The sequence below is a fragment of the Microplitis demolitor genome, chromosome 10 (genome assembly GCF_026212275.2).
Source record: "Microplitis demolitor isolate Queensland-Clemson2020A chromosome 10, iyMicDemo2.1a, whole genome shotgun sequence".
NCBI classification, from domain to species: Eukaryota; Metazoa; Arthropoda; class Insecta; order Hymenoptera; family Braconidae; genus Microplitis; species Microplitis demolitor.
Genome location: NC_068554.1, coordinates 9,528,686 through 9,542,161, shown reverse-complemented (window position 1 = coordinate 9,542,161; position 13,476 = coordinate 9,528,686). Strand labels below are relative to the sequence as shown.

Genomic DNA, 13,476 nt, shown 5'->3' with positions numbered 1-13,476 from the left:
ATAATAATAATAATAATAATAATAATAATAATAATAATAATAATAATAATAATAATAATAATAATAATAATAATAATAATAATAATAATAATAATAATAATAATAATAATAATAATAATAATAATAATAATAATAATAATAATAATAATAATAATAATAATAATAATAATAATAATAATAATAATAATAATAATAATAATAATAATAATAATAATAATAATAATAATAATAATAATAATAATAATAATAATAATAATAATAATAATAATAATAATAATAATAATAATAATAATAATAATAATAATAATAATAATAATAATAATAATAATAATAATAATAATAATAATAATAATAATAATAATAATAATAATAATAATAATAATAATAATAATAATAATAATAATAATAATAATAATAATAATAATAATAATAATAATAATAATAATAATAATAATAATAATAATAATAATAATAATAATAATAATAATAATAATAATAATAATAATAATAATAATAATAATAATAATAATAATAATAATAATAATAATAATAATAATAATAATAATAATAATAATAATAATAATAATAATAATAATAATAATAATAATAATAATAATAATAATAATAATAATAATAATAATAATAATAATAATAATAATAATAATAATAATAATAATAATAATAATAATAATAATAATAATAATAATAATAATAATAATAATAATAATAATAATAATAATAATAATAATAATAATAATAATAATAATAATAATAATAATAATAATAATAATAATAATAATAATAATAATAATAATAATAATAATAATAATAATAATAATAATAATAATAATAATAATAATAATAATAATAATAATAATAATAATAATAATAATAATAATAATAATAATAATAATAATAATAATAATAATAATAATAATAATAATAATAATAATAATAATAATAATAATAATAATAATAATAATAATAATAATAATAATAATAATAATAATAATAATAATAATAATAATAATAATAATAATAATAATAATAATAATAATAATAATAATAATAATAATAATAATGTAATAATAAAAATAATAATAATAACAATCTCATGACAATGGAAATTTTATTATTATTATTTTTTATTGCATTATTACCGTATTTAATTAATTTATTTTTGAATTTAAATAGTTGCCATGATAATTCTGCTATATAACTAGCGGCGCTGCCGTGTTTAGATATCCTATATTCCTATATTATAAAATAGATGAAAGTCTTGAAGTTAGTCAAAGGTCGAAACTCGCAAAAAACGGGCCACTATCAAATTTCTAGCACATCTAAAAAGTGATGGGCACTTATGTACGGTACCGTGTACGGTCAGGTCATTTATGTACAGTACCGTGTACAGTTAGGTGTGAATAGCTTTCCCGTACATAGTAATGCTATACATATAGAAACAAAACAAAACATCCGCGTTCATCGTCCGCATGTGGCTGCATCATTTTTTAGGACTGTGTACCATACAAACGTGCATCGATCCAGAACAGTGCTTCATCGCAATTTCATCAAGATGAACCCTTTATCATCAAAATCAACTCGAGGTAAGTAAATAGCCGTGAGTTTATTTTATAACGTCATTATTAAATACAAAAGTCAATGAACACAATCATAACTTGAAATTATCGGTGTAATTTTTTTATTCGTTGAGCCGCGTCATTAACTTCAAATGATTTTCGAGCACCAATTAATTAGAGCTGCTATTAAATATTAATAATATTTAAAAAAAAAAAATTCAACCGCGAATAACTTAAATAATTATTATTCGTTATAATTCTTTATTTATTAGGATAGTGTAAGGGAATGTAAAGAAGTAAATGCATGCAGTCTTACACATTGTTGACTCGTCGGCGGTCGTCCAATGTTATTTAGTTTCATAAAAAAAAAATAATAATTTATCAAATGCCTGGAATGTTTACTAAAAATCGCAAAAAAAAAAATTTTCAGAAAAAAAAAACGCAATAAAGTTGGAAAAATCTGGGTCATCCGACATCTTTTTTTATGGTTGCGTCATTAGCTTACAATAATTTTTTTTTTTTATAAATTAAAACTTTTATTAAATTTTTAAAGTTATAAAAGCAAAATGATAGAATAATTATTTTCATTTAGTGCTTTGTTTACGAGGATCGTGTAAGTGGGGGTCAAAGAGTGAGTGGACGCGCGGTTACATGTTCGTGACTCGTCGACGATCGTCCATTTTCATTTAGTTTCATGAAAAAAAAATAATAATTATTATTTATCAAAAACCAGAAATTTTCACTAAAACTCGCGAGAAAAAATTAAAAAAAAAAGAAAAAAAAATCAATTCTCGCAACAAATTTTAAAAATTTCGAATCAGCGGACATCTTTTTCTTGGTGGCGTTATTAGCTTGCAATATTTTTTTTTCTAATTGGTTACAATGTTTATCAATACTTATCAGTAATAAAAATAAAATTCAGTCGCTAAAAATTATAAAATAATAATTTTGCTCAACGCGTTGTTGCTGAAAGTCATTCATATTCTTGACTTGTCGACGATCGTCCATTTTTATTTAGCTTCATTAAAAAAAAAAATAATAATTTCTCAAGAGCCAAAAATTTTCACTAATTATCACGAAAAAAAAAATTAATTCTTGCAACGAATTTAAAAAAATCCGAGTCAGCGGACATCTTTTTTTTCGGTCGCGTCATTAGCTTGCAATAATTTTTTTTTATTAATTACAGCTCTTGTTGAAATTAAACATCAATAAAAAAAAAAAAAAAAAAATTCTTCTGCAGCAAATTATAAAATAATTATTTTTATTCAGCGCGTTACGACACGCAGATAATTTTCGAGTCACTGCAGATTGAACCCTCTACTGATAGGACAGCGTACAGAGTACTAAGAGAGCAATTAAAACCGCGATTAACTATTATTGGTGACTCGTTTTATTTTCAAAAAATAAAAATGTTCATAAAATGTCGCTAATTTTTACTAAAAATTGCAAAAACAAAATTCTCAGAAAAACAAATAAATATTTCCACTAAAGTTGAAAAAATCATTTTACTGTAAAAAATCATGTTACTGAAAAAAAAAATAATCTTTTAAAAAAAATAGATAATTGAAATAAAGTTCAAAAAACTGATTCAACTGGCATCTTTTTTTTAGTTGCGTCATTAGCTTCCAATAGTTTTCTTTATGAATTACAACATAATATTAAAACTTATTAGTACTAAAAATTAAATTCAGCCGCTTGAAAATGATTATTTTACTCAACGCGTTGTAAATGAAAATGATGTAAGTGGGGGTCAGGAGAGTGAAGTGACACGCGCTTACATATTGTTAACTCGTCGACAGTCGTCCGTTTTTATATAATTTTATGAAAAAAAAAAAAAATAAAATAATCATAATTTATCAAATGACAGGAATTTTTATTAAAAAAAAAAAATAAATAATGCTTAAAAAATCTGAGTCAATATTGAAATTTTTGTACTTTCTTTGTTGCATCATTATTTATTTATTTATTAATTTTATTTCTGGTAAAAAAAAAGCAAATTAGCTTGCAATATTTTTTTTTTTTATTAAGTACAACTCTTGGTTAAACTAAACATTAAAAAGAGTGTCTTCTGTTGCAAATGATCGAATAATTATTTTTACTCAGTGCTCTATGATGCGCAGAAAATTTTGAAATCACCGCAGATGAAGCCCTACACTATTAGGATGTCAAGAGAAGTACTGCATGGACAAATAAAAACGTGATGAACTATTGTCGATGACTTATTTGCAGTTTTTACGAAGAGCTCGAAAATATATCTACACTAATGTTTTCGAGCTCGTTGAGGTCGAAAACAGCGGGAAGTTTTGGGGCTGCGGGTCAACTGACAGACCGATTTTTTTTTTTTGTTGCAATATTTATTTTCTATCGATTACATCTTTTCTTAACGCTTAACGATATTAAGAAGAAAATTCAGCCACTAAAAACTATTAAATAATTATTTAACTCAACGCGTTGGAGGCCAGGATCGTGTAAGTGGGAGTCGTATAGTGAGTAAATGCGTGGTTACATACTGTTGACTCGTCGATGGTCATCTTTTTTTATTTTTCATTAAAAAAAAAAAAAATAAATAATAATAATTTATCACATGCCAGGAATTTTTATTAAAAATTAAAATCAAAAAATTTTTTATAATATCTGAAAAATCCGAGTCAACATCGAAATCATAGTTATTTTTTGTTGCGTCATAAATTAGCAATTTTTTTTTTTAATTATAGTTCTTATTGAAATTAAACATTAATAAAAAAAAACATTATCTTACCGCAATAAGAATTGGCTTATTGAATAATCATATTGATTCAGCTTACTATCATATGCAGAGAATTTCGGTGTAGTACTGGTAAATCAAATAAAAGCACGATGAACTATTGTTGATGACTAATTTATGATTTTCCGTTTTAGTATCAAAAAAATTAAAACCTTTATCAAATGTTCGTAATTTTTACTAAAAATCGCAAAAACAAAAACTCTCTCTCAAAAAAAAAAAAAAAAAAAAAAAAAAAAAAATGAAATCAAGTGAAAATGAAATTAAAAAATCCAATTCAACTGGCATTTTCTTTTTTAAGTTGTGTCATCAGCTTACAATAATTTTTTTCTTATTGGCTACGACATATATAAGAACTCAACAGTATTGAAAATGAAATTCAGTCGTAAGAATTATTAAATAATTATTTTACTCAACGCATTGTTGATGAGAATTGTGTTAGTGGAGGTCAGAAAGTGAGTGAGCGCACGTTTACATATTGTTGACTCGACGACGGTCGTCTCTTATTGCACAAGTCTTAATGCGAAGCATTAGAGAGTGCTTTACGATCGAAAATTATTGAATTTCCTTGAAAAAAAAATTATTTGTCAGATGTCAGAAATTTTCACAATAAACTTCAAACAAAAAAATTTTAGATTATAAAAATAAAATTTGAAAAATCCGAGTCAACATCGAAATCTGTTTTTTTCTTGCTTTGTGCGTCATTAGCTTGCAATAGTTTTTTTTTTTTTTTTTATTACCTACTCGTGGTAAAATTAGATATTCACAGAAGGAAAAAATCTTTCTGCTGCAAATTATGGAATATTTATTTTTATCCAGCACTGAATTACGCACACAGAATTTTGTAGTTACTGCAGATTAAACCCCATACTATTAGAATGGATCGCGTAGCACTGAGAGAGCAAATAAAAGCGCGATGAACTATTGTTGATGACTTATTTATGATTTTCCATTTTATTAGAGGATTTTTTAAGTGGAGGTCGGAGAGTGAGTCGACTCGCGCTTGCATATTGTTGACTCGTCAACGGTCGTCTATTTTTACTTAATTTAATTACGAAAAAAATATCTTATCAGATTTTTTTTGTTTTCTCATTAGATTGCAATAATTTTTTTTTTATTGATAATAACTTTTATTAAAAGTTTGCAGTAATTTAAATTCAATTCAACCCCAAAAATTATAAAATTATTATTTTTATTTCGTGCTTTGTTTACTAGGGTCGTTTCTTCAAAAAAAATAATTTAGATCTACAGCGATCTAAATCCCACCTACAGTTAAGATCTACGGAGATTCGGTTTTTCTATTTCTTAGATTTACGATGATCAATAAATAAAATGAAAAATTACTAAACTAAAATAGCTGAAAATTCCGATTTTTATGAAGATTTAAAAGCTTTACGAAAAAAGAAACTTTTCGAAAATTTTAGATCAAAAGAGATCTTTAAAGATCTCTATTAACTTGGATTTATCTACTCGGCTTAAGATGAATCTAAATAATGGGAAAAGCAGATCGCTGTAGAATTAATTAGATTTTAATTATTTTTTCTTGGGCAATGATTTTCCGTATAAAATGTCCAGATTTTTTACTTATTAATTTTTTTTTGGAAAAATACGAAAAAAGTCCAAAGCCAATATGTTTAAAATTTCTTTCTTTTATGCTACTCACTATTTTCTAATATGTTTTTTTTTACTCTCGATGGCTGTTCTAATTGTTGATAATTTTGATTTATTGACTCAAAAAAAAAAAAAATAAATAATAAATAAATTGGCAGTATAATTTAACTTAAAAAAGTTAATTAACAGAGAATAATTAAACAATAAATTCAAAATTCATTGATAATTATTAAATAATAATAATAATAATAATAAATAGTTGTCAAATTTTTATTTTAATTAGAGCTCTGTCTCACACGAAAAAACAAGTTACCCAGAAAAAATAGAATACCTTATCTTAGGAATCATTTTTTGGACTTGAAAATATTTTTCTGCAATATAGAAAACAAGTAAAAACAATTTAAGTTTACAAAAATTATTTTTTTTTGCAAAAAAAAAATTTCTTAGACGAAGAAAATATTTTCTTGATTGCAAAAAATATTTTTGTATCAAGGAAATAATTCTTAAGCCAAAGTATTCTTTTTTCTGTGTATTATAATTTTTAGGACTTGGGAAACGAGCGTGAGGTCAAACAAAAAGAGGACCAGTTTCCTATCGCCCAAGCCAGATGACAATACGAGGGTCTCGTTCATATTCATCGGTCGTCCGTAATTCTTCAACGTTATTACAATCCAGAGGTAGGTCAGCTGTGACTGCAAAAATTCTATAAATAGAACACGAGTTTTATTTTAAATATTGCAGGTCAGAGATATCCAGTAATTCCATCAGCTTCTGGTTCTGGGCCAACTGGGCTTGCTAATGGTGGATCACCAGCAAGCGTTGTTACTCAGAATACTCAAGGTCGATTGAATCCTGGGAATCCATCAACTTCTGCATCAACCAGTGCTGCTAATGGCAGCACACCACCAATCGTTGCTCAGAATCTTCCAGGTGAAATGAATCCTGGGAATCCCTCAACTTCTGCCTTAACTAATGCTGCTAATGGTGGCACACCACCAATTATTATTGCTCAAGGTCATCAAGGTGGATTGAATCCAGTAAACTCATCAGCTACCTCAACTAGTGCTGCTAATGGTGGTACACCAATTATTATTGCTCAAGGTCATCAAGGTGGATTGAATCCTGGGAATCCATCAACTTCTGTTTCAACCAGTGCTGCTAATGGTAACACACCACCAATCGTTTTTGCTCACCATCATCAAGGTGTAGTGAATCCAGTAATTCCATCAACTTCTGGCAGTGTACCTTCTTCATGTACTGCACCTGCTCCATTCACATCAGCGGGTGCTCCATCTACCAGTGCTTTTCAAGCCATGAAAAAAAGACTCCGCCAAATGGAAAAAAAAAACAAAGAAGCTGATGATTGACGATCAACCGGTATAAAAAAATCCGGGAAAGATTAATCCTTCGGTTAAAAAAAATCAGCAGGTACAAATTCAACTGGTACCTGCCTATCAGCCTGTAATTCAATACACTTGGCCGAATTATCAATCAGGGCCCGGATTTCAGATCCCCGTGCCTTAGTATCATCAGACTTCTCTGTATTACATTCGCAACCAACCCCAAGTGCAATTTGTTGCGCAGTGCCAAGGAGTTCCATTTCAAGTATCACCTCAGTTACCCCCTTTTTAGGAAAAAATCTTAATTTTTATTTTTCAATATTTATATAGATTCAATCCGAACAAACAATTATATGAAAGTATAATAAAAATAAAAACAATAATAATGATAATAACAATAAGAATCATAACAATAATAATAATACTAATAATCATTAAATATATTTGTGGATAAATATGTATGAAATTTTCGTAAATTAATGATTATTATAAGATGATTGATTTAGTGATTACAAAATATACTTTTATAATGTTTCCAACGATTGAATTGATTAAAAAAAAAACTTATAATTATTCTACAATTTCAAAAATTATGATTATTTAATTTAAATATGATGTATTTTTTTTTAAATTGAAAAATTTGAGTTGAAAAAATTATCGGGACATTTTTAATGATTAATTTTATTATAAATTATTAACAAATTTTAAAAATACGACTTATTCTGTAGGACCGAGTTAACTAAGCTTTCTACTTCGTGCAATAAATTGTATGAAAAAAAAATTTATATGAAAGCATAAGAATTATAATAATTACAAATCTACTGACTGATAAAAGATTTTAAAAATGTTCATGAATAAACTATCATTATTAATTGATTAATTTAATAATGATAAATTATACTTTTAAAATATTTCCTATAATTATATAAAAAAAAAAATTAATAATAATTCATCAATTATTTAAATTATAATTATTATTTTTAAATATTATAAACTTTTCGTTTTATTTCAAATATGCTAAAATTAAAAAAATGATCAAGTTTTGATTATTAGTTTTATTATTAATTACTACTAATTGTTTAGAGATGATTTATTCTATCGGAATAAATTAATAAAACTTCACGCACAGTTAATTGTAAAAAAGCAAGAAAAAAGTTAATATAAAAGCATAATAATTATAATAATAATAATTAAATGTACTCAGTAGTAAGAATTTTGTCAAATTTATATAAATTAATTATTAATATTAATTGATTGATTTAATAATGATAAATTATATTAATATTATTTCCTACTATAAAATTAATAAAAAAAAATTTATTTAATTATTCAGCGATCATTAAAAGTATTATTATAATTTTTAAATAAAAGAATAAATCTTGATAAATAAATAAATTTTTTATTATAAATCTTATCGAAATAAACAAAATATTGAATATGAGTATAAATTGAGAATTAATAAAAAATAAATTTTATAAATCGTTATAAATATTTTCTTTATTTTTTTCTTCACATTTTGACAGGACCTAAATTTTTAAACGCAAATTAACAGAGAACTTGATATTCTATAAAAAAAAATTATATATACTTTTTCAGAAACTTAATTTTTACCAAGTTATTAAAAATATATGGTTGTATGTTTTGTTGCTAGGCACGAGTGAGAATGTAGCGGATCTCAGGCAATTTTAAAATTATAAATAAATAAAGCTAATAATCAAACGTATTATTTTTTAATCTTATTTTGTTCGTTATTTACTCTTTTTATTAATAATTTTAAATTTGTCCGATGTCTGCTACATTCACATTCATTGCTAGGCAATTATATCTCAACATTCATAACCTAGAAATTGTAATAAAAGTTTGTCAGAAAAATTTTATTCTTTTAAATGTAAAGTATAAAATTTTTATGTTTATAGAAAAAAAACCAAAATGAATAATTAAAATAATAAGTTCAATGTATTTTTGAAAAATAGTTCAGAAGTATTTAATTTAATTCAAGTATATGAGAAGATGATAAATAATTATCCATCAATATTATTAACCAATTTATCAGTGTAACAATGGTAAGTTTAAAAATAAATAAAATTGAATAATTATTCATTAACTAAAATTGAACAAAATTTTTTTTTAAATAAAAGTATATCTTTATAACAAAAAATAAAAAATGTAGAAAATAAGTAGCTCTTGGAGCTAACCCAAAAACTTTTCACCGTTCATTAGCTCAAAACATTGATCGATGTTTTAAACTCTTTAAGATTATACATGACTTATGCATGATTATATTTGACTAGGTTAACATATATATGATGAATATGACCATACATAGCCATATCTGGATTGGTTTTTCTCAGTGATGTCTATATTTATGAACCACACACTCCAGCCGATTAGTGTTGTCGAATGGTAAGAAACAGTATGTAAAATGCTACAGCATCAGATTTCAAAATTCCGATGGTGAAGACATTTGCCATGCTGAGATGCGTTACGAGGGTAAGTTATTTAAATATTTAATGCGAGCTATTGATTATTTATTAAAAATAAAAAACTTTCAGAAAATATTCCCCTGCTCTTGGCAGACCGCCCGATAATCAGCTGGATAATGGATCGGCACCTGGCCTACTCCTAGAAGCCCTCGATCTCCTTTTATTATTATTAATTATTGGGTAATTTGAAATAATTAACGACTTAAATTGTTAAGATAACAATTTGTTTTATAGGAATGAATCAAGAAATCGACGTTCTAATTAGCAACGTGTCTAACTGATTATTTTTCATAGGTGATTCTGTGAAATTTTCAGATACTAATAGTCAGTGAAAAAATCATTTGAGTAACCTTGACAAAAATACTATACATATACTAGATATGGAATTGATTTTTCGATGAAAAAAAATTTTTAACTTCCTTTTTTTCGCATAAATGTAGGATTTTCTGAAATGGAGTTAGACCATTTGCTAATTAGAACGTCGAAATTTTTTTTGGTCCGTATGTAACGGGGTAAATCCGAATTTACCGCGTTTAATTAAGTTCAAAATAAAATCTATTATGTGTACTGTCGGTCATGTGACATTACCACCGAGGGTATTCCGGGTAGGTAGCGACTAGTCGTCCGGAAGTGGAAATTTCAATTGCTCGACCGTCAACCCCACTTAGACTTAAGTAGGAGAGAAAGGACAACCGAAGTCAAGAAGGGAGCAAGCAATTATAAACTGGGACCGAAACGAGAATCGGGCATTAGTGACCGGAACGACGAGACCGAACGGACCTAGTCGAGGCGAGAGGAAAAGTTCAACAGCTGAGGAGACGCTATGATAAGGCTCCATTATTACCGCCGATATTTAGACGCTGCGAGTTTATATTAGGTAAAATTATTTAATTGAGAGCTTGTGTTTTACTGTGGAACCGAGCGATAAATTATTCAAATCTTTTATCAGATACCAGGCGGTCAGCCGGTATCTCTTCTGAATATTACTGATTGCGTCTGATTAAGCAGGTTGAAGGAGAGAACGGGTAGAGGAGAGTTCAGAGATAAGAGAGAGACAAGGGACAAATACTGGAACGAGACGGAAAATTTACAATTACCAGACCAGACCAGGACGAGACCAAGATAAACACAACGACGAGAAAGGAACCAGAGAGTTAATTTGTTGTAAAGGTATTTATTTAAAATTTTTCCAGACAGGAAGCCGGAAAATTTTAATTAATACATCGTCGTACGTCTGGTAGCGTCGCGTCTTAGCGTTCGAAAATTTTTTACTCATAATTCGAATAATTAAATTCATAAAGCGAAAATTAATAATTTAAACCCGGAATTAAACTATATAAAATAATTAATTAATAAACTCCAGGCAGGTAGCCGGAGCCATTGCGTTAGTAAAATATTTCCAGGCAGGTAGCCGGAATTATTCTAGAAGTTTCCAGGTGAATCGTGGAACTCACTCACCGGAAAACTGTCAAATCTAGTCACGAATTGCTAGTCGATAATATTAATTAATTATAAGTAATTTAAATGATAAAAACAAATAAAATAATTATAAATCAAATTAACAGTAAATTGTCTTGATAAAAGTTATAAAAAGGGTCAAGGTCACTGAGATAATTTAATTAAGTAAAATTATGGAAAATTAATTAGTTAAATAAAATAATTAATTAAAGAAATCAAGGAAATGAAATAACAATAATTATTGTGATAATAGAAGTACCTGGAAGGAGCACGTGAAAAGTATATAAATTGAATTGGTGAACTTTGAGTTTGAATAATTTGGTAACGTGTTGATGGAAATTACTGAGTAATAAGTTTCTAAAATTTGGAGAACAAAAAATTGGTCATAAAAGTGATACAAGAATAATAATAAATTAAGGAAAATTAAAAGTAAATAATAAATTAATTAATAATTATTTAAACTTCCAAATTAATTAATTTATTTAAAATTTGTCGAAAAATTATATTGTAAAAATTCAGTGTGTGTAAAATAAGTCCAGGGGACTGAGTGAGTGAGTGAGAGAAAATAGATAAGGATTTTTAATGGAAACTTTAGTAATTAAGTATCGCGAAGGTTAAGCGATTTTTAAAGTTATTGTGCGTGTGTGTGGAAATGCCAAAGGTAGTTGGCTAATTTTAGTGGAAAATTTAGTAATTAAGCATCGCGAAGGTTAAGCGATTTTTAACAATTGTGTGTGTGAGTGTGTGGAAATGCCAAAGGTAGTTGGCCAATTTCATTAAAGATATTATTGCGGGTAATAAATAAATTAGTAGTAAATGAAAATATCGCGGGTCAATAAGTATAAGGTTAATTAAGGTTTTAAGGTCTATAAAAGGTTATAAGGTTAATTAAGGTTTTAAGGTTTATAAAAGATATAAAGTTATAAGGTTTATAAAGGGTTATAAGTGAATAAGATGTATAAAGGTCAAAAAGGTTAAATAGGTTATTGAATAAATGAAAAGGTTTAAATTGTGAATCGAAGAAGTAAATTATTTATAAGTTATCCTTCCTCATCCTTCTCTTACAATTAAATAAATTACACCGACCCTGACGATCTAAGATCCGGTTCTGGGAGGCCGTTATCACTTTCAGTGGCGCCCTTAAGAAGGTAAATTAAGGACTACCAGAGTAACAGCATAGCCCTGTTATACGTACAATAAATTTAAAAAAAATTGAATTATTATAAAATCATAAGAGAAATAATAATAATTATCGAATAGACTTGTTAAAAAAAAATATTATAAAACTTTCATTAATTAATTACTATTAGTAACTAGTTGACTTAGTAATTATAATTTATACTTAAATTTTTTTTACAATGAAATTGTTAACAAAAAATTGATTTTTTAATAGCTCGACGATAATTTAAATTATAATTATTATGTTTGAACAATATAATCTTATTGTTTGTTTAAAAAATATCATAATTACAAAAATGATTGGATAATTTGTAATAATTAATTACTTAATTGCAAAAAATACAGTTTGTTCTACAGGAATAAATTAATAAATTATTTCGGTCCATACAACAAATAAAAAAAAAATTAAATGATTTCAAAAGCACAAGAATAATGATAATCAACAAATATACTTACAAAAAAATTTCCGAAAATTAATTATTATTATTATCTATAAATTGATTCCATAATTATAATATATCCATTTTTTAATTATATTCTACAATCAAATTAATAAAAAATGTATATATATATATCAAATTAATAATAATTACTATTCTTATCATTATTAATTAAGGGCCAAAAAAAGGTAATGAGAAACGTCAGATAACAACAGAAATAAAATTCGAGTCTGAAGTTATATCTTGAAGTCAATTGTCAAAACAAACTCTATGACGGTGATCAAGATTTTATAACAATTTACGTACACTGTGGTAAAACCAATACTCAATTTTACATAAAAAATCCAGATAATTTGATTAATTTAAAAAATATTGGCACATAGTGATGATTTTCGATTTCATTTTTATTCACTAGGTTATTAATGGTGATTTTATTAAAATCAGTAGGGACAAACTTCATAATGGTGATCGAAATTCCGTGCAAGCTACGTAAATTATGGTAAAACTTTATAATTTAATGTTACAAAATAATACAGGTAATTTGAATAATTAAAAAAAATATTAATATACAGTGAAGATTTTTGATTCCATTTTTATTCACTAGGTCATTAATGGCGATTTTATCAA

General features: G+C 25.5%; 2 protein-coding genes across 2 annotated transcripts; both read left to right on the top strand.

The window, feature by feature from the left end:
• Positions 1-80: 80 nt before the first annotated feature.
• On the top strand, positions 81-398 carry LOC128668728 (glycosyltransferase-like protein gnt13; the record flags this gene model as incomplete). Its single annotated transcript, XM_053742270.1, has 1 exon — positions 81-398. A coding segment is annotated over one exon (318 nt), but the record flags the coding sequence as incomplete, so codon positions are not given.
• A 986-nt stretch (positions 399-1,384) lies between these two features.
• On the top strand, positions 1,385-7,678 carry LOC106693140 (uncharacterized). Its single transcript, XM_014439434.2, has 3 exons — positions 1,385-1,604; positions 6,495-6,626; positions 6,691-7,678. The coding sequence occupies exons 2-3, from the start codon at positions 6,557-6,559 to the stop codon at positions 7,314-7,316; spliced, it is 696 nt and encodes a 231-aa protein (XP_014294920.1). The 5' UTR covers positions 1,385-1,604; positions 6,495-6,556; the 3' UTR covers positions 7,317-7,678.
• Positions 7,679-13,476: the final 5,798 nt, after the last annotated feature.

Coding starts and splice junctions, on each gene's coding strand:
- LOC106693140 (XM_014439434.2), top strand. CDS start 6,557: ATGACAATACGAGGGTCTCGTTCATATTCATCGGTCGTCCGTAATTCT. Junction 6,627..6,690: donor AACGTTATTACAATCCAGAG/GTAGGTCAGCTG, acceptor TAAATATTGCAG/GTCAGAGATATCCAGTAATT.